The sequence below is a fragment of the Rissa tridactyla genome, chromosome 8 (genome assembly GCF_028500815.1).
Source record: "Rissa tridactyla isolate bRisTri1 chromosome 8, bRisTri1.patW.cur.20221130, whole genome shotgun sequence".
In the NCBI taxonomy this organism is placed as follows: Eukaryota; Metazoa; Chordata; class Aves; order Charadriiformes; family Laridae; genus Rissa; species Rissa tridactyla.
Window position 1 is genome coordinate 16,848,622 of NC_071473.1, and position 21,728 is coordinate 16,870,349.

At 39.7% G+C, this 21,728-nt stretch overlaps 1 protein-coding gene across 7 annotated transcripts in view; it reads right to left on the reverse strand.

The window, feature by feature from the left end:
• Window positions 1-21,728, reverse strand: part of CREBBP (CREB binding protein) — a 96,662-nt gene that overhangs the window by 62,424 nt on the left and 12,510 nt on the right. For 6 of the 7 annotated variants that reach the window (XM_054213262.1, XM_054213263.1, XM_054213260.1 and 3 more), the window contains exon 2: window positions 19,138-19,850. In XM_054213262.1, the coding sequence (XP_054069237.1) occupies window positions 19,138-19,850 (713 nt within the window). The remainder of the gene's footprint in view (window positions 1-19,137; window positions 19,851-21,728) is intronic. The other variant, XM_054213264.1, reaches the window with a different exon arrangement.

Consider the following 21,728-nt stretch of genomic DNA (forward strand, 5'->3'; position numbering starts at 1 on the left):
AGATTCTGAGAAAGTAGCTTATGACCGACTATTTAAACCTTTCAGAGGCCAGAAATAGGAACATGAGCTGTTTGGCTGTTACTCAGTTTCCCCTTGTGTCTAAATCGCCAACTTCATTTGTCTGCAGAAGGACTCGGTCCTTTTAGTTTTCTTTGAGCTCGCTTGCAGGTTCAGTGGAGTTTTGTTAAATTGAATAATATATTGACTATTCTGGCAACCACCGCTGTGCTACAACTTCCTACGAGCCCTACAGCCGCCACCACCACAGGGAAAGCACAGCGGTGAGCCCAAACTGGGAGAGAGAAATGCTGCAAATACAGGAACCTGTTTCCACGGCTCTGCATGGGCCACACCAGCCCGCAGGAGACGGCACGAGCAAAGTCCTTCTTAGACCTTGCAGCTTCAGGATGGAGCATATTCAGCCATCGGGGAGGAGATGGGAGAGACTCGGTGCAGACAACAAAGCTGCCTAACACGGTTGCGCAGCGTAATGTTATAAAGCCTCCAGCAGAATCTTAAAACACAGCCGAATTTTCAAAAAGCAGAAAAGAGATTTTCTTCAGGCAGTGAGAATGCTAAGCAAATTTTACACCCGATTTAAATTCTCGCTCCAAAGGAAACAGAGAGGTGTCCTTCATCTTATTACCGGGAACGATTAACTTTTTTATTACAGGATAGATGTTGAAAAATAGATTTTTAGAAAAAAATATTACAAACATTTTGGTCTCAAAAGAAAAAAAAAATTTTAAGTTCGTTAAAACTCTAAACCACTAGAACACCCCTAAAGCACCAAGGAACTGCAATTCTAACAAGCACCACATGGTTGGTTTATCATATTTTAATATTTCCCTTTCAATAGATCTTGTTATTAAACATATCACAACTCAGTACAACAACAAAGCAACCTTTCAAGTCTTCCAAACTGAGTGCTTAATATGATGAGGATAATTTTTCCTTTTCTAGGTGGTCATTAAGTAATACACTTGATTGAAATTTTAACAAATGCCTTGCTGCGCTTTGAAATCAAGCTAGAAGCCAAGTAGCTTCTATTTGAAACCTTGTATTTTTTTTTTAAGCCTGCTCACTGCCACATGGTATTTCAATGCCTAAAGCTGCGCTTGGTAAGTGAAAGGAACGTAAGGCTAAAGAGCTGCACCAGTCTACAACTTTAAAAGAAACCAGTAGATAGTTTGATAACACTGTAAAACATTAGACATGCCCTTTAACCTACACTTCATTTTTGTAAGTTACTGCCGCTGAAACAAACTGCCAAAGACTTTTTTTTGTTTGAAGTCCATCTTTAAAATAATTAATTAAATAAATAATCTGAAAAGGTGGAAAGACTTCTTTTTCTTACGTGGCAATCCCTGAAATAAATATGGGGACAAAAATCAGGACCATACATGAGACGAGTTTATTAAAGCCCACCGATGTTTGTAGTTTCAGGTTTTTGTTTGTTTGTGGGGGGTTTCTTTGTGGTTTGTTTTTTTTTTAAACTCAGTTTTGCCTCGGAGGAGTTAAGCTTATTAACAGGACTGCGATTTCCAGCGACTAGGAGAAGTGCACACCGCAATGCACAAAGTGATCTAATGAACTCTTCTCTGTTTATAACAGTTTTCAACCAAGGCTGGGACCGACGAGGAGTTCTAGCTGTAGAAAAACCTGCTGCCAAACAGCACGAAGAGCAGGAATCTCCAGCAAAGCAAACCACTGGCAGCTCCTCACCAGTGGGAAGGCAACAAATAGAGGTGGAAGGAAAGGAAGAATCAGGCAGATCCCCCCGTACATCCAAAACCAAAAGACGTCCGAGTGCATAAGGCATTAACCGGCATTTCCCGGTTAATTATCCTGGTTAAGATTAGGTGACCTTCCGTAAAACTTTATCTATGCCACTGCTAATTGGAATCTCAGAAAACAACTGGCAAATATAATGAGATGATTGAGCACATACATAGTAAAGATTTTACACTGCTTATTCATTCTGCAAACTGAAACCGGCGGCTCCAAAGCAAACGAGTGAGAATGCTCAAACGCTGCGGCTCCTGCCGCTGCCCCCAGGTTTCTTCGTATGTGAAATGAGGGGGCAGACGGGGGAAGGCAGATACTCAGAAGACCTTTGTTTTTATATTTCTGAAGCAGAACTCTGATCCCAAATTAGGCAGTTCAGGGGAAGATTACTAGGTAATTACAAGTCATCAAAGAAGATAAACCAGCAAGAACACAGGAGTTAGCAACCTGGTAAGAACGGTCATTTTCATGCGGGACTCTGAGCCATCACAAAGACTTGTATTTTGCTTAAAGTTTGTTAAATTTACTTTCTTGAAAGAAATAAAAGCAAAAAGCAATCCAGTGTGAGTTGTTTCTTTTTTCACCTGCAACGAACGGGCACAGATGCGTATCACAGGGCTACTCAAGCTTCAACATATCAGCCTGGTGGCCCATGCATTTCCACTACCACAAAAGGAATAAGCTTATCTCTGAAAACCTGGGCTATTTTGCAGTTCACTCCTATTTTGTTCTAAGCTTAAGGATATTCCCCGTCCCCTGTTGTCTTTTCTTCCTCTCTATCAGTTCATCTTCTTTCTTCTCTACCTGATGCGACCACCATTTCCTGCAGGCCACCCTCTCTGCACTCCATCCCAGGGTGGCTCCTTTCATCCCACCTCTTCCTCTGGCAACTCATGTTTTTATACTCGTGTTTCTGTGCTACAATTTTGTGCAACTCTCCTTCTCACCTGGTTCTTTGTGGTCACAACGCAATGACTTCAGATGGAGTAAAGCAAACTTTTCCACAAGCGAGGGGTTTTCTATGCAACTGTTCCATCATGCACAATGGGGGAGATGCAGGGGTGCTATAAACCACCCCAGCATGGAACTGCAAATCAAGGCTAGAAGCGCCTGAAGTAATGCGATTAATGCAGGACAACAGCTTAAACACATTATTTCTACTCTAAAACAGTTCTTCTCAGAAATATGATAATGCTACTCTCCTTTAATGGAAAAGATGCATTTAATTCAATAATTCTGCTATCCCAGAAAGACAAGCAGATTCTGTTCCCTTTTTTATCACTATGGCAACTCTCTAAGATACTGGAATCTATTACTGAGTGTGGATAGGAAATAGGGTTTTCACTCTACTCTCACAAGCTCAGGAATATACAAACTTCTGAGCTGAAAAAAAACAAACTTAAAACCTTTGTTGAGCTGACTTGGACTATGGAAGCCATCTCCACTGCAATGTTTTGAGCAGCAGGTGTGGGAGGTACTTTCTCTTCATTTTGCTTTTTAGTTATTTTCAGAGGAGGACAGCAATTCAATTTCCTCTAGTTCCTGGAGTTTCATAGATATTATAGATCAAGTCTATGACCAAATCTATATACCTCATCTGATGGTGCGACTCAGAGTTGATATGACAGAAATGAGAAGTTCACCAGCCTAATTTAAAACATACCTGACTGGATCTTCATACGATGCCTTTTCTTCTGTTTTTAAAGCTTACTCTTTTCCTCCCTTCTTTATCACTGCTGACACACCACAGTACTTCTTCCTCCAGCCCAGCATCAAGGAGCTACTCCCTCTTTGTACATGAAGCGTCTAGGCCATAAATAAATCCTGTGCTTTCCTCCTAAGTTTTTATTAACCGTCCCTTCACCTCTGCTACTACAGCCAGTTCTCTCACTCAAGCAGTCAGAGTTACTTCATTACCACCTATTCCTCTGAGGCTCCCTGGACATGCAACCAATACAACATGCTGCAAAACCCATTCACTGTTACAAGCACGTAATTTCCTATTCGCAATCCCTTTTTTAGCTTCCCCTCCAATATGTTGTCATAAACCACAAGACTGTATACAGTTCTGCTCCTTGCTACCCATTTTCCTTTGGGAAACTCGGCTCTCCTCTGTCGCCTCAACCTGCCTTTCACTCCGGGGTTTCCAAACTTAATAAAAGCTCTGGCAGGACAGACTGAGCTCACTGTCAGTTTTCCTGCAAGAGAAAAAACCATCCTCATTTGCAGGCACAAGCCACGGAACAGCACCTACCTCTGACAACGCTCCTGATTTTGTATCTTGCACCACCGCTGCCTACATAATGTTAATGCTATATTTTTTTTTTTAAAATTAGTTGGTCTAGACAGATTAGTCCAGAAAAAAACCCCCACTTATCTCTAAGTTAAATGATGACTTTCATTAAGGTTTGAAGCACTGACTTTTCTGCACAAAAATGGAAGAAGGTTATTCTGGCCAGTATTTAAAAACAAACCAAACCAATACTCCCAGATGTGGATTAGCCTGACAACGGGGGGGGCGGGGGGGGGTGGGGTGGAGGGGGTGGAGAAAAAAGAAAAGGTTGATATGAGAATCAAAGAACTCAAAGCAGCATGGGTTCAGTGGAAAATAAGCCCAGCTGAAGTAATCTGATTATGATCCAATCGTGTAACCTAAAAATAGTTATGTTTAATATTCAATTTGGTACCTACTAGATTTTTAACTAGAGAACAGTCCTAGAAGGAAAGGAAGCAAGCTAGACGGGCTTGGCTGGACTTCGAAAGCTGTGAATCTGCAAACCGCTTGAACAACAAATCTCAGCTCTCAATATGACAGGAGTTATGAAAGGACAACTGGGTTAAGTGTAAAGCGACATCTTTATGCATTTGGCTTGATGTGAATACTGCTATAATGATGACAATCATGCTGCATTAGTTCTTCGTGAACGATACATAAAAATGACAGGACTCAGAGAGGCCTCAAGAACTATTTAAAGGACTAAAAGGCATGGGTACAATGGACAATCTAATTGCAATCTAATAGCCTAATTTATTTAGCTTGCTATTTAAGCTTATTAATTTGATCATCTTATTGAGGCAAGGACTGAAGTCATCCTAATGTACTGATTCCGGGAATAGAAAGGTGGTAACACAAATACTGTCTATTTAGCAAAGACCTATCAACAAGTAAGAGCTGAAGCTCTATAGCTGCAAAGCAAAAATGAGAAAAAAAAAAATCTAAGTGAGCAAATATCACTGAAATTCTCAAGATTAATATAATTTTTTATCTAAATAGCGTGTGCTTCTACTCATCAACAGGAATTAATTCACAAAAGCCATAAGACCTATAATCAGAGGTATCACGCCTGACATTGTATCACTTTTATACGCTTAATTCTTTATAAAATGGTACCTGATAATAGAAAGGGAAGTAGAAGTTCCGTTCTGCTTGTCTAGCGACAACACAGAAAGGTGAGAAGAAAAAGTCATCTCAGGAAACAAAAATGATCTAAGACCTTGACCAAGCTGACAAGTCCATTAACCAAACCCAGAGACAAGTATCAAAAGTCCAAGAAAGTAGAGGTGCAGAACAGAAGCCAAAAACTGCATCAAACTACTGTATCCCCCCCTGCACCGCAGAACCGTATTAGACCAAGCATGGCTAAGAGCAGCTTGAGATGATCGCCCTCCTCACGACACGAGATCAGAGACAGGGTGGACTGCAAGACAGAATTTCATTCAGTCACTCAATCCAGCAGCAATTAAGTTGCCTCTTCAGACTGATGCTGATTGCAGGATCACAAAAACAGTTCTGTTGTTAGCTAGGTATCCTAAAGAAACAGGGCTTAAACAAGGGCGCTGTGACAATCAGTATCCCATCTCCTCCCCCTTCCTCAAATCAATTTTTCTCTAATCACTTTGGAAATCACTGGTCAATTTGACCCATTTTTGTTAAAGCTCTCACAGATAAAATTAAGTTCCTAAGATTGCCGACTAGAGAGACAGAGGGGTAGATTATGACACTCAGATTAATATCTCCATGAAGAAAAGGCACAAAGACCTCTGCCGTTCCCCACTGTGTTTCGCAGCAGACAGCGTATCCAGGGCTCGGAATGAGCCACCATTATTGCCAGCCTTGTCCTGTCAGCACCTCAAAAAGATTATCTGAGGACACGGGAGGGAGCTGAAAGCACGATAGGAAATGGTTTAGAAGACCCTTGGGGAAGGGTGCGGTGAAAACTACAGCCTCCAGAGCGGCAGTGTGAGAACACGCAGCCAATCTACTGGTTATGCCACTCTCAGATCTGTTTTGGCAATAGAAAAATAGGAAAGGCAGAGCCTTTTTTCCCCCACCAAATTATTCCCATACCGCTGAATCTGGCAAAATATTTATAGGAGGAAGACATAAAGACAACCTTTTAGTGAGCCGCTACTATCCTTATATTATTCTGGACTTAAGTCTATGGTACAAAAGCTAAAATCAATTTAACTGTAAACCCCAGATTAATAATTTAAATAATTTCAGAGAACAGAACATGCCTGTCATAATTAAGAAGAGAGAGCAGAGGCATCCTAGATATGATCTGTTTTGGTAAAAGGCCAGATCTTCACAAACTAATAGTAGTGTTGAAGAGTTGCATACGTGAGAGCTTGCCTGTTCAACAGTATGAAATGCTCTAGTAAGACATATTTGTCACCCACTACTGCTTTCTTCTAAATCCCTTCTATTTGCAAGGAAAGGATGTTCCCCCTACTTCCTCCTGTTGTATCACTGAAACAATCCAGTGCGAAATAACATACTAAATGCTGAGGAGACAATAACTAGTTCTTCCTTTTGAAATTCAGTTTTCTGAATGCCTGAGCTGTAACTTTCGAGTTATACCATAATCAGCAGCCACAGGTTGACAGAGCGACTGCGCATAAATAATCCAACCCTTCTAGAGCCTCTGCTCTAGATGCTACTCAGCATCTCACATGCTTCAACCAAAATCCCCTATTAAATCACCAATGTGTTGGGGACACTTCTCTCTCTCTCTCTTCCCCCCTCCCCCCCTCTAAAAAGAACGAGTTGGCATGAAATGGAAATTCTGCACTTCCCACTATGACCTACAGATCCAAGAAGCATCCTTTGGGTTCAGCATGAACACGATGATTGGGTACACAGAAATGGTTTACTGCTCCTGCCTCCAAGCTATCACTGTTTTAAGTCACTACAGGACAGGGATGATTCAGAACTTCTGTACTTGTTGCCACCAAATCATGCATTCTTTATTTTCCTCTTCTATGGGCATCACCAAAACCAGTCACTTAATACTCCATTACTGTACTAAGCCTCCAAATCCCCTGTCAAATTACTATACCTACTTGGAAAAAAGGGCTTTCAAGACACAACTTGGTTATAAAGCTCAGCATTTTGTCCCCCTTCTCTCCTCCCATCCATTGAAATCTTTTTTTCTACCAAGAAGTGTGTCACCTTGCTTGGCTTAAATCACCTTAACTTTCTTCCTTTTGATTTTTCTTATCTTTCTCTCAAGACAAGGAAATCGAGCAGTCAGGTTTCTCAAATGTTCAGAAGTTATCAATTAAAGTATACACAGTACTGTAAATGCAAGAGCAGATCTGCTCTAAGTAATGGAGGAACAACAGAAATTCAGACCGACGGACAATTCAGCTGCTTTTAATACTGTTAGTAAACAACAACAAAAGGGGACAGAACTGCTTTCGAAAGACTTATTTCTGCTTTCCAGTGTGGTAACTCAATGAGAGATGGTGACCTATGCTTTGCCATCTGCACCACTTCACCACCGGTTCCCAGAGGAGTTTAACATGCACGAGTTCCAGAGCTACTATGATCTGGCATCAACCACCTGGAGTTAATCCCTCCTCGGTCCCGGTGTGCTATGGCCATCACTTGGATCCACCGTTGTGCTTGCACCCTCAGTACGAAAGAGCAGCTCTGCAGCCAGGCACACGCTGAGGACTTCGCACTTTGGACTCTTATCTCCCTCTGGTATGAAATACAAATCTCTGACACGAAGCAAGGTCCACCTAACCGATTAAGGATCTCAGAGAAGCGTAAAAGACAAGTCCATTAGGAATTTATGTTCATTTGTGGAGTGGGAAAGACAGGCTTTCTTTACTATGTTGGCATCATCTTGTATCTGTTTACTGACAAAAAAAAAAAGTAAGTCTCTACTAATTACTATTTCATCCTATAGTAAAGTGTTCCAAAAGAAAGTCACCATGGTGCTTGGTATGTATATGCCAGAGGGACAGATGGAGAAGCAAGGAAAAGATTAATCATTCTATGGCAGCAAGCCAGTGGCATTACCAAAAAAAAAAAAAAAAAAGTGAATTCAGTTTCAGCACAAGAATAGTGGCAATCCTATTATCTCAGCTGAGGTGAGAGCTCCTCACCTAAACCAATCTGCAGACTGGGCAATTTGACAAAGATACTAATTTAAAAATACTCACTTCTAAAGTCAGTGCGTAACAAGAATGCCTTTAAAAATCAACATTTCAAGAATCAGTTTTGAGAATTAAATGATGACCTGGCTAGAAGCGTTCGGAGGAAGCCTATCTGGTGCTGGAAGCCTCCACTCTCCCACCTCTTTAAGATCACTGCTCTAACAAAAGCCCACTGCAACAGATTCATGGAGCATTTCGAGCGCCTTGCTCTTCGGTAGTGAACTACCTCGAAGAAAAATACTCAAATGCTCAGGAATAATTGTAATTTACTTCATCCTTTATTACAGGACGAAAGACTGTGTAAAGCTAGAAATAAAATTTCTAAAATCCCATTAAGAGGAAGCCAGGTGTTTTATTACCACTTGTAATAAGATTTGAAATTCTCTTCCAAGCATTGCATGGAGGTCAAAAACAAATTCAGGTATTCCAAGGCAACAAGACCACTTTAAAAATGTACAAATGTTTCTGCATAATTACTGAAATACAGAACACAGAATTTCGTGAGAAAACGCTCTTTACAAATGATTGGATATATAGAGAACAAACTCTTTTAATACATTTAGCTAGAAATTAACCTTTTTCAGTGAAAAAAATAATTATATGCTTGCACTGTATACATGCCTAAAGAAAGAAAATGTCTCCAAAATTTTGCACAAGTCTGAGTGTTGATACAACAGAATACACTATAGGAAGAATCAAAGTAATTTCTGCACTGCGCATCACTGTTGTACTTACAAATCAAAAATAAAGCTCAGAAGGCTTACTTTGTAAGAAGTGTAACCTCCGCAAATAAAAACTTCAAAGCTCTAATGGATAATTAGCCACAATTGATCAATGTATTCCAATTGCTTCAAGAGCTTTCATGAGTGCCAAGCAGAAAAAGTGGCTTTCTACAGATAAACACGAGCTATTCTTACTGCAGAAGAACAGAAAGTTAACCTGAACCGCACAATTAACTGAAGATGTTTCAAAGGTTTGTTTCATAAAGAAAATCTAGTCTGGACACAAACAGTAATTCAACAACACTTAAAAGAGAGGATTTTGAGACACTCAAATATCCCTGTCCTCCCCCAATTGCTATACTTCATCACCATCAAGCTAAATGCAGGTTTCTAAACCAACAGCAAATCTCAACACAAAGTCCATGCTTCTTCCTTTATTTTCTGTACCTAGATATTGACCCTTCAAGATGGGCCCAACAGGCCACAAAAGAATTGAGAGATGCATCTGCTGGCACCTCAGCAGTTCCAAAGTTCCTATAGTTGGCTGGAGACAGCCAAGTAAAAGCAGAGTGCATCACGCTGCAAAAATTTAATATTATAAGGAATAAACTAGTTTGGTAAGAAAAACAGTAGCACTATTTTAAGAGATTCTTTCCCATTTTTCTCCCAGAAGGCGGCCAAAGATACATTATCAGGCAGTCTGTGTGCTAAGATGTTCTACAGAGGTGGGGGAAAAGGCAATAGTAACTCTACAGAGAAAACAGCAACAGAAAAGGTGTCTCAAAAATACAATGAAAAAAGGTAACTCTGTTTCCTTTCTCTACGGGATGTACTTTCCTCAGCAGACAGGAATCCTAAAGGAAAAGCAGACACACTGAAGGGAGACATTGTGTTTCAAAAGAAGCAATTATTCTATTTCAATCCAGAACTGGGGTGTGGGGGGGTGTCTAATAGACAAGAAACAAATTTACACTAGAGGTTACATTAAAAAAAAAATAAAAAAATCAATATAGCTTGCTGAAAACAACCACTTAGCAAAAATATCATTACCTGGCATTAACAGTAACTAAGGAGAAACATCACTATAAATAATTTACACTGTTGAAATAATTTTTAAATAACTTTAAGAGCCAAATATGTTTATTTTGAAACACCACACTGACTTGAAGAGCTACCTCGAAATCTCCAGCCTTTCTGTAGCAACATGCTCTGCTCGAAGATTTAACAATTCACATGAAGCTATCAAGAGACTTCTCAACAGGTTTTTCAACAAGGTACGATGGTCGTCTTTAAACACGTGCTTAAAATGGAACACTGGGAAGAAAACAGGCCTATACAGACATGCTTCTCACTGAAAGCAGCCTGCACACTGTACTATCCAGAAATTGTATTTTAACCCAAGGCGCCCAGTATCAGACTAAGGAAACAAACACTGCTCATTCCAAGAGTGAAATCCCATCTTTGACTCATGGCGTTCCAACGCTTTTCCACGTCCAGGGTACAAAGATCCTCCCATAGCAAAGGCAGTTATTTAATTTAGTCAGTTTGCCAAAAGTTTCAAAGGGCACTTGTTTTTTGTTTATTTGTTTTTAAAAAAAGCTTTAAAAAAAACCCAGAAAGAATACCCTACAGATAGGACAGCATTATGCTGCAGTCCCTCTGAAAACACAAAACTTTTCAGCCCCAAAACAGCAGCATCTCTCAGAGGCTGCTAAATAATCTATTTACTTCTCTTTTCTAAAAGTCTATTTCATAGACATTTTGGCAAGGATGTTCCTACATTTAACGTGCTGTATTTTCATTATGATTCATCCTAAACCAAAGGCACTACTGAACCCCTTTTATGGCACAGTATGCTTCTTATTTGCCAAACTTAAAGCAGATTTGTACGTACTCATACCAAAGAATACAACCATCACTTTGGGGCTCGAGGATCTTTAGAACATTTCCAGTACTAACATTTCCAGACGCTACTTAGAGGTACTTCTTGTAGCTTCAGGAGTTCAAAAATCAAGTCCTCATCCATCTAAATCGCAATTCTGCAACGTATTTCTGGTTTTAGAATTAAAACCCTTACTGAGATTACATATAAACAGTTAAAACACAAATAATAAACTTAGTATGCTACATCTCCCCCCAGTCAGGGCAATTTCTGGAGTAAATATTCTTTACTGTAGTGGCGAGGAAGAAGTGGGAAGGAAAAATGAGCATGTGCAATTCATAGCCGATAGACAAAGGTGCAGCAGTCGAACTATCGATGCCACCCACACAAATGGACTTAAGGCTTCCAAACAACAGGTACTTCCTCCAAACATCCACAGGAAGAAAGGAAAAAGCGATCCTATTTTGCCATTACTTATACTCGGGGCCCTGCAAAATGAACTAGCAAATGTGCTAAGAATTTAGGCTTTTTTTGAGATGTGGGCTAAAGTGTGTAATGAAACACCTTTTCTACTTTAAAAGTTAATCTTTAAATAAAGGTTAAAAATAGCCCGCCCGCTATAAAGCGGACTTGGGCATACTCTGTGTAGCCTCTTGTATTGAAATTTCAAGCTGTTTAGCTAAGTGAGGGGATTTCAAAATTCCAAAGCGCACCTTTCAAACATAATGTTATATTTTTGTCTGACAGCGGAACCTGTCCCATCTGTACTTTCACTTGTGGAAGCCACAGACAGAGAATCACCTCCCCACTCCAGATCCGTTTCTTAGGGAGGTTGGCACCGTGTATCATCCTATATGTAATTTTCCAAGTTTCCTGCATTGCCTTCTTTTTCTAAGGAAAGAGACGACCAGCATTTAGTTTTCAGACCATAATACCAGGTGTTTTGACACATTTCTGTATGTACTTCCAACTATAGGATTCCCAATATAATCACAGCTCATTGTCAAGTACAAATGCTAAGTTTACCTTTTAAGTAAGGAGAAGTTTAGAGACTTGCTAAAAGCTTTTGTCAGCAGAAACGCTCCCGTGCAATAGTATCTATATGCATGATCAGACTCTATTAGGAAAACTACTACGACAAAGACATTTCCCTCTGACTGAAGTAACCAGGTATTTCATAACTTCTACACACCAACATTTTAAGTTGGCAGGTTCTCCTTCCTCTCAACATCTGAGTCATTTTTCACCTGTGTACTAAAAAAAACCCCAAACTACAAACAGCAGCAGGAAGGCATGTGAAAACAGCCTAAAAACTAGAAAGAAATAATTTCAGTCACATCTTTTAGTAAGGACTTGGAAGCTTATTTTGTCATTTTAATAAGCCTTCTGAAACAACACTGGAAATCTTGCTTTTAATCTGTGGCTTCCAAAAAAACCTGGTGGACCCATTAGGTTCACTTCCAAATCCTTCTTTCAGATACACTACTTAGAAATAAACCCCATTCCAACAATAAAAAAATCGAAGAATTGCAAGACGGTAACCAATATGATTTAGAGTTAATGAAAAATCCTTAACGTTTGTGTTGTGTTACCAGAGTAGAAGATAATGGCACAATTCTACTCTGAAAAGATACCATAAACATTACATTTTTGTCAGCTGGATGCTAAGCCAATGCAAGTTAACAGAGACGGACTTTGTAACTGCCCGAATTGGAAGCAGAAGGAAGGGAAGCCCCGTGAAGGCTGACTGTTCCGCTTCTTGCTGCATTTACCTCGCAGCACTAGAGCCAAACTGAACCCAGATACCTGCTTAAGCAGAAGACACGAGCCAAGTGACTATCGCTTCAAAGATCTTCAATGACATTGCACAACTGCAAATGGAATTTAACTCATGTACCAGAAATAGGAAACAACTCAATTTCAGGTGCCAGGAGTAACAGTTGTGGTAAGCGAGCTTTTTAAGTCACCAAATCTCTTCAGTGTATCAGAGTAAACTCATCTGTGGAGTACCGCTTTGCATGGTAGTGTTTCAAAACAAAACTGCCTTACAGATATTTTAATTTTACTACGAGTCAGCGACTTTTTCTGTTACGCGTCTCCATATATTTATATCCTTCTTCTGTTTGTAGTATTATAAAAGCACATATGTCTCTTCTCAGTAAAAACGCTGTTTTGGTGATAGTTATTCAACAGAGAACCAAGCAACTACGGTCAAGTCTGTAATATTATTAAGAGTCCCCTGAAACTGGGAAGCGGCATTATGTGGAATGTGATTTGGCCTGGCTACTTGTGATTGCCAGAGGCACAGTCTGCTAGGAGACAGTCAGCTTGGCAGCATCGTACGGACAACTTAGGGGATGAGAAGCAAATTAACTGCAAGTCCTGTTAAAACAATTCAGACAGACTCAGACAGATTGAGAGTCACCGGAGAAACAAACTGCACCAGCAGTTTGCTAAAACACACAGAACTGCAAAGGAATGAGAACATCTTCAGCTGACTTAATTCACAATCAGCAAGCATATCTAAATCTGGTACTTAGCAATGTCAACTGGGTAATCTGTTTAAATAGTTTGCTTCATTTTTTTCTCACCACAAATTTTCCTTAGTACAGATTCCTCAAAACATCAAGTCGAGCAACGTAACTACATGCACAACTGAAGTCTTGTATCAGAATTCTTCCTCTTTAAAGTAGTTCACTCTCTTATTAAATTTACTCGAGATTAATATCCAACACCAAAACACCACTCAGTGAACAACTACAGGGAGCAAAACTGTGAACGTGCTTGTCAAAGGCACATATATTATACGTACACCCAGCCCAGAAACAACAAATAACAGAATTCAGTTCTTTTATAGCTCAACAGTAAAAAAAAAAAAAAATGAGACAACTGGTTATTCTCTTGGTCGACATAAAAAATGGTTTTCCTGTTTTCTAAAGTTCACTTCTGGTAAGAGTTCCTCCCCTTTGATCTAAAATTTCTCCTACTGCAACATGCACTGCCATGTGGTTATTTTGACTAAAACAAAGTTGAAAACATGCACTATTCAAATTATTTAGGCCAATATAGTTAAGAGAAAGATTGCTCTGAATTCCGATGCAGAAGTCCAGCATATTAGGTCTATTTTTGCAGTTAGTGGTGTTTTGAACCTGTAAGATTTTGGTGCCAATCCAACTACTGGTACCAACTTCCAGTTAAATACAATAAATGCACCAGTAAGGAAAACTCATCACTTGTACACAGCACTTCGAACTCTGTCTAAACTCATTACTACCATATCATTTCCTGAAATACTACATTGGAAGATCTGCCAGCCAGAACAGCTTTTCTATCAGTTTCTCCCTGCCAGGCAGGTTCTAGTTTATATCAATACAAATATTTTCCTTTAGAGTTTTCAAAATATGTAGAATGAGGTTACTTTAAAATCTACAACCTTGAAAAGGCATTTTACAAAAAAAAAAAAACCCCAATAATGTTGGAAAAATAAACCACCATTTTCTCCTGATTTCTGTATAGATTCAGACCGAGATCTGACCAAACAATTACATCCTTTTACTGGGTGTACAGAGCCCAATAACACATTTGATTAAACTGCACCTCTCAGAAAGAAAACTAACCTTGAGGTGGGTTTACTAGTCCCACAGAGAACACTTTGAAAGGAACCCCTGGCAAGGTACAGTTTCACTGCGGGTTAAAATCAATGGCTTCTGTAGATTATCAGCCACACACAACTCCAGGATTTTTTTTCCCAAGTTTCTGCTGCTGGGTACCAGCATATCTTTGAGTGATATGGCTCTGAAGTTACTGACAAAAAGGCAATCCTTTTTACAGAATCGTGTAAGGAGGCAATACACCTTGGAAACATATAAAAAAAACAAAAAACCAAAACACAACCACTCAAGAGTTCTACTTATCTCAATGGGACTTTACTACGTCTTAAGGGAAAGAGCAAAAGTACTAAATAGGTGAATCACTGTCTGAAACTCTTGAGAGTACAAAAAAGAAGTCTGAGAACCATTCCAAATAAATGGGAACTTCCCAAAATTTTCTTCGGATTTTCCACAAGCTTTGATAGCAGTATTAGGAAGAGGGGAATGCATCTCAGCAAGAGACTATATAACATCTGACCTACGGAAACAGAACTTCACGCTCATGTGGCAGACAGCAACAATGAACTATATGAAGGCTTCATCTCCTTTATTTGAAAGGGATGAACTCTCACTGGAGAGTATTAGGCACAGAGCAAGCTTGGAATGAAGTGCTCATTTCTATGGAAGCGATAGACCATCTGCTTAGCTTTGCTACTGCTTAAAGTGTTTGACAACCAACAATCTTAAAAAACAAGTCTAATTTATAAAGATTTTCTAGATGGCTTGAATACGTTTTCTGGACTTAATGGACTTTCCAAAAAAGCATGGTGCAACACAAAAGGAATATTCTGCTCCTACTGGAAATTACTGTGACAAGATGATCTGTTCTTCTACCCCAACAAATGATAATTGTTCAAAGAAGAATCCTTCTGCTCTTTTAACCATGTTTCTTAAAAGAACTTCAACCCAGTCTAATGAAAACTATCTTTGTAGTGTCGTCAAAGAAAACAGGGCCACAATGCCACAGTTACAAGCAAACTTGTCACAGGAAAGGAGTCTGGTAGTGAATGGAGCAGATACATATACAGTAACACAGGAGGGAAAGGTTTCCAGAGGATCCCAGACAAGTCAAAAACACAAAGTAAAATTAAAAACACAAACTCAACATAAAACCGAACATGCAAATTGCACAGCCATGGCCAATGAAGAATTCAAATCCTTGCTATAGTAAGTTGTTGTATCTTTAAATTCACAAAACCTTCTCAGGGACTACTCTAGTCCCTATTTCTAAAAATATTCTAGGCTATCAAGAACACGTTACACACTCCCAAGAAAACACGACTATGACTTTAATAGCTACTGTTTAACTTGTACTGACAGGTTGCTTCTTCTGGAGGATCATATGGAATCTACTAAATCCTTCGCTCATGTCCCTATAGACTGAGGATGTATTTTGCTTTAAACTTTCACTGCCAATAGAAAAACATTTGTCTTGATGTCAGCACCTTATGGCCCTCTGACATTGAGAATCGGCTATTTCTCATTCCCTTTTCAACCAATTAGGGGGTGAGGTTTATCCACCACCTTCAGCTTATACAAGCACGTGATCATGAGTTTGAGTTACCATGCTCATTTCTGATGTACTTTTCATTCTTTCAGGGGCTGCCTTAATGGCAAGTCCAGCTCAAAATTAACAATATTGGCTTACGATGCTCCAGATGAAATGAATCCCAGTTATTTCTGAGAGCAAGGTGAAGGGATCATTAGATTCTGAACTTTCTTTTTCCCCTTCTTTTTCTCTTACTAGTAAGAATGCTTGTAATAACATAGCACAAGAAAGAGAAACAGAAAAAGCAATGGATTTTCCCTGATCAGTCATTTACTAAAAAAGGATTAGAACACATCATCAAGGAAACAAGGTCTTGCCCAACAAAACTGGTCCCAGACCATAAAGTGTCATGAGTGCTACACATTGCACAGAAACACACTTAATTGAGAAAAATGGGCTTCTGAGCCATACTTGAATGAGGTTAATCAGTGATGCACATCACTTATTTTAAACATGAGAAAATCTTGGTATAAAAAGTTCTTTTAGATTTTTTCTGCATTTCTATTTCACACCTCCTTCTTTCCCTTAGGATATGGTGCTACAGTCACCAACTTTGCTTCCAGCCTTGCTACAGTTCTTCAAGCCTGATGGCAGCTACATTTTAAGCCATTAAGTCAAGTTGAGCACATTCACTATTAGGTAGATCAGCTGCCTCACCACTTTTATTGCTGCTCTTCCAGTCTTTTAAGCTGTATACATCAAGTCGTAAACATCAGGGAACAGGAGGTGAAAAAACAAACTAACCCACATTCTCCTTCAGCAGAAACTGCAGTTTCAAAAGAACAGAAACTCACCAAAACGTTTCTTTATTTTTCTTAAAAGCTTTCATCACAACTGGAGCATCAAGAAGAAAAAAAGCTAGCACACAATCACGGCTGATAATCCTATTAGGACACTAAACTGGGGATGGGAAGAGCCTGGAAGAGGATGCCAATCCTCAAATGCCTATTAAAAAGAATGGCAAAAACGGAGAACGCTTCTGTTTATCAGGAGAAAAATCAGGGAGCAAGTAATTTGTTCCAAAATGGAAACACAAAATACTGGGCTCACTGGCTCTTTTACCAAGAGAAAATTAAGACACAAGGAAAGAAAAACTTAAAAAAAACCAACTGCAAACAAACAAAAAATGCCAAAAAAACATGCAATGCTCTTGTTCAGCATGAGACGAAGCCCTGGAAAACACCAAATTTCTATTCTTTCAAGTTGGACAAGTTTTTAAAACTGCTTTCTTTTAAGCGCTAGCACCTTCACAGAGACACCATTTTATTACTTATTGTCTGTCACTAAACGGCCTTAGCTTTTCAGTTTCTACAGACAACTTTGTGTCCAAGGACTTCTAAAAGCACTGATTTTGCTCTAATTTTTTGGAAATGTACCACCAGTGCCAAGCACAGCACTACGTACAAGGACTACCTAATGATTTGTGTAACAGGGACACTTCCACTATTCTTTTGCAACATATTCCTTGTCCAAATTAATTTTTACTTTACTTCTTGAACTGAGAAAGTCCAGGTCACCTTCCTGAGCTGGCGATCGCATTGGCAGCTGGCATCAGGCTAAGACTGAAGTCCTTGAAAGAAGGAATTTGTCCGAGTGCTGGCCTATTCCTTACCAGGGGTGGGTTTGTTGAAAATAAACCAAGACAGCACCTCCCCAATCAAGTTCATACATACTCTGTCAGATGAAGACCTTAAGCAAGTCCCTTTGCTTTGGGGTAATTCTACTTAAGTTAGTCCACAGTGAAAATGAGTGTTTCGTCACATAACTGTGTAATGGCTAGGAAAATCTACTCCTAAGAACTTAGATAGCTGTAAGTTTATAGAAATAAGCCAGATAATCAGCATTTGTTACTCTTCCCACAAATTCAGAAGAAAAACAAATGAAAGATAAGGTGATTTTCTTCCTCTGCAGACCAATTTGCTCCACACAACAAATTTAGCCCATCTGGAGGCTGGAGACAACGATACCCACGTTCATGAGCTATGACCTTCACTCAGACCACAAGCATCTCTGCCTTAAGCAAAGGGATCCCCTTCACTGCAGAGAGAGTATTTTTTATGGTTTTTATTTTAAAAACTTAAAGTTAACTATACAGTACTCCACAATGATGTCAGCACTTCTTCAGAGAATATGACACACTTTTATGTCAGGCAATGCAATATTTTTTCCACGATTCCTAACACATCAGTGAATTAACATTTACGTGTTAATAAAATACAACGATAATGACTAGTGATGTATGAATAGATGAAGTATCAGAGATAAAAAATTTGTCAGATCATGGTGGGTTTGCCATCAAAATTTCAGGAAGGAATTGTATCAAAGTGACAGAGACAAGAGATGAAGCTCACTGCTAGCCAACTGAAAGACAGGAGGAGCAGCAATCACAACACTTCTCTAAGCTCACACCTGGAAAACAAAGAACTAAAAAGTACTGACTATAACAAAGCAGGGACCAGAGTAACACCCCAGGACAGAGGCCGATACTTCCAGGTGTACATATTCCCTGCCCCAATCTGCAATGAGCACTGAACTAGACTTCTTGCCCAGACACTGCCCTTCCCTTTCACAGAGTTTGCATTAGCTCTGCAATCGACGTGAAATTTGATGTTTTCAGATCAGTTCCTCTCTATATGAAAAACATTCACTGCACAGCTGTTGGCAGTGGCCCTTGACAAGAGGACCAATTGCTACACCTCTCCCTTCAACCTACAAATACTTCTCTAACAGTTTTCACACTGCTTTAGAAGATATTGGTGTCTGGCAGCTAAAGTGAGAGCCTGCACAAAAGTAATCATATGCCTCCTTTTTGCAGGATTACGCTACTCTTTTCTAATTCACCCTGCTAAGATACTAGCCAACTTTTAACTTCAAGGATACGTTTTTCAACAAGTGCTTTCATTTCTGATTACATGAGAAATACTGTTTCAATTATCTTGCTTTCATGTTACCACTGGTGACTGAAACAGGTAACTACAGACTCAAAGAAAGCGCGTTCTTTAGTTCTATTCCAGAAAACAATCTACTGCATTTCGTAAACACCTGTATGGAGGAAAAACAAGTGCAACAAACAGAATATATTAAATTATATGTACATACTTTAGTCATTGCTCCTGTCTGTGCTGTGTTCAGTCCGGTGTGACCAGCCATCTGTGGAGATACTTGGGTTAAAGTCTCTGCCAGCACACTGCCTGTATTCCCCTGCATGGCAGGGGCAGAATATTGCATTCCTGCTCCCCTTCCTCTTCCAGCTGCCCCAAGAGATCCATTCATTACCTGCCCTTGTCCTTGCTGAGGCTGATTCATTAAACTGTGACCAGAATTACTGTTGAGAAGGCTCTGGTGTGTCTGACTGAAATTAGTATTCATACATATCCCAGGTCCAGTCTGTGATGTTGCAGGGCTGCTCGTCACCATCCCCACTTGTTTTTGTGCTTGAGAGTTCAGAGTTTGTGATGCAGGTGTGGTAGGTCCAGAGGTGCTGGCGGCTTGCTTTGCCAGGCCCGAAGCAGAAGAGTCTCCCTGGTTCAAAGGGCTCTTACCCATAGCACCCAGATTACCGATATTAGCACTGTTCGGCTGCCCTTGAACTTGACCACCAACTCCCTGCTGGACAGGGCTATTTGAGTTCACATTTCCAATTCCTGGGTTTAAGGAAGAGCCGCTGCCTCCCCTTAGAAGTTCGGAAAGCTGTTTGTGTTTGGAAGCTGCATCTGGAACAAGGTTCCCACCGCTGTTTAAAAGGCCCAACTCGCCATTGGGGATCAGCTCATCAGGAAGATCGTTTTCCAAGTCAAACAAAGATCCAAAATCTACAAGTTAAAACAGAAACACAAGTGAGAAAAGCATACAAACAAGTAACTAAAATATTCATCCATGTTACTTTGTACTAGTCCTAAACAATGACATGATTAAGGTACATCTTTACCCAAGACTCAATATTGCCAGCAAGTGAGCAAGGATCCGGGCAGTATGAACTCCAGAGCCTTTCAGAAAGCACAGTTGTTGGTTATATACTGTGCACATACAACCATACAGGGTACAGCACTGGCCAGTAAGTAGTTTTTTCACAAAATGTTTGATAAAACATTGCACCAATCTTCGGAAACTAAGGTTGCATGAATATGATGATCTAACTCCTAAATTTCTCTTATTTTGGCTAAAGGAAGGCGGCAGAAACATCTAGAGGTTTTGTTTTTTCCTATTGATTTACTCTCCCAAGAGAGTGATTACATCACCTTCTCTAACCTCCTGCGTAATCCCAAACCGCTGCATTTCACCCAGCAATCCTACCTCAACCCTGTAATTTATGTTTGCGCATGGCAAAAGAACATCTTCCAGCTAGGCTTTGAAACTTGAGCAAAAGACAACTACTTCTTCAGTAATTTGATCCCAATCTCACATATAAACACGTCCAACATCAGTTTCTAGTAATTGATTTGTATGACAATCCACTACCTCAGAAGATCCCAAAAGACACTCAGCATTTTCTCCTTGTAATGCCTCTCAAATCAAGTCACATCTCGATCCCTGAACGGCTCAAATAATTCAAATTGCTCTCTAAGTGCCCAGCCCTCATTTATCATGTCCAATATTGACAAAGGTAATCCACACACTCTCCAGATGAGCAAAATAAATCAATCAAATCTTCATTAAGCTACTTGAAGGAACTGCTCTGCCTGGCTGGAACATTCAGGCTGATAAAAAGTGGTGGGGTTTTTTAGTTGTTTTTTTTTTTTTTTTTTTTTTTTTTTTAAAAGGAGCAACTCAGGTTCACTGCAATATTTTATTGCACATCATAAGCAGCATCTGTGTAACAATGTTATTTTGGTACATAACTAGAAATAGAAAGTTACTTGACTGTATATAGGTACTTTCACGTGAAAATAGAAGTTATATATTTGAAGACGTAAGAACAGGTATTAATAAACATGTAAGTAGACTAGCCTCAATTCATCAGAGTAGCCTGAATTCATCAGCTGATGAATTCAAACATGCAGCACGTGTCAGAAAAGTTTTCCAGTCCAAGAACGTGATCCAAACCAACCACTTTTACTGTAAGATAACAAAAATGTGTGAAAACTTTGTTTTGCCCCCCAAAAGCCAGCCCTGAAAACCCTAGTCCCTCACAGTTAGCAACAGACAAACCGAATTTTTTCCCAGTTTAGAGCACACAAAAGTTCTTTTCAAAAGAAGGGCATCCCAAAAGCTTCGTTGTTTTATAGTTTAATTCACTCTTCAACCACAAAAAGTTGGTGTGAGACTCAGGTTGCAAAAGTGGCATAAGATCGTTCAGCAAGTGACAGCCTGGACCACACTAACTGCATTGAAAAGAAACACCAAAATCCAAAGAGCATGTAGCCGGTGTCACAAAGCTAGGATGTATTCCTGACACATCTCGGTACATTTAAATACAATGCGTTTCCTCAGCATTTGAATTTTCAATTCAACATAACTGAAGAAAAATGAATACAAGTTTTCAGATGTCTTGCAATGACCAGTGAGTTACATAAACAGCCTCAGTAAACATATACAAAAATGTTAAATTCTGCCTGGTTTGAGGCATGCGCGGCAGCATGTCCTTTAGGGCCCTACACGTTTCCACCATCATCTACTGAAGTCAATAAGCTTGAAGACTCCTTCCAGGCTCACACGACACTGGCCACGACAAAAGACACCACAGCTCAGGA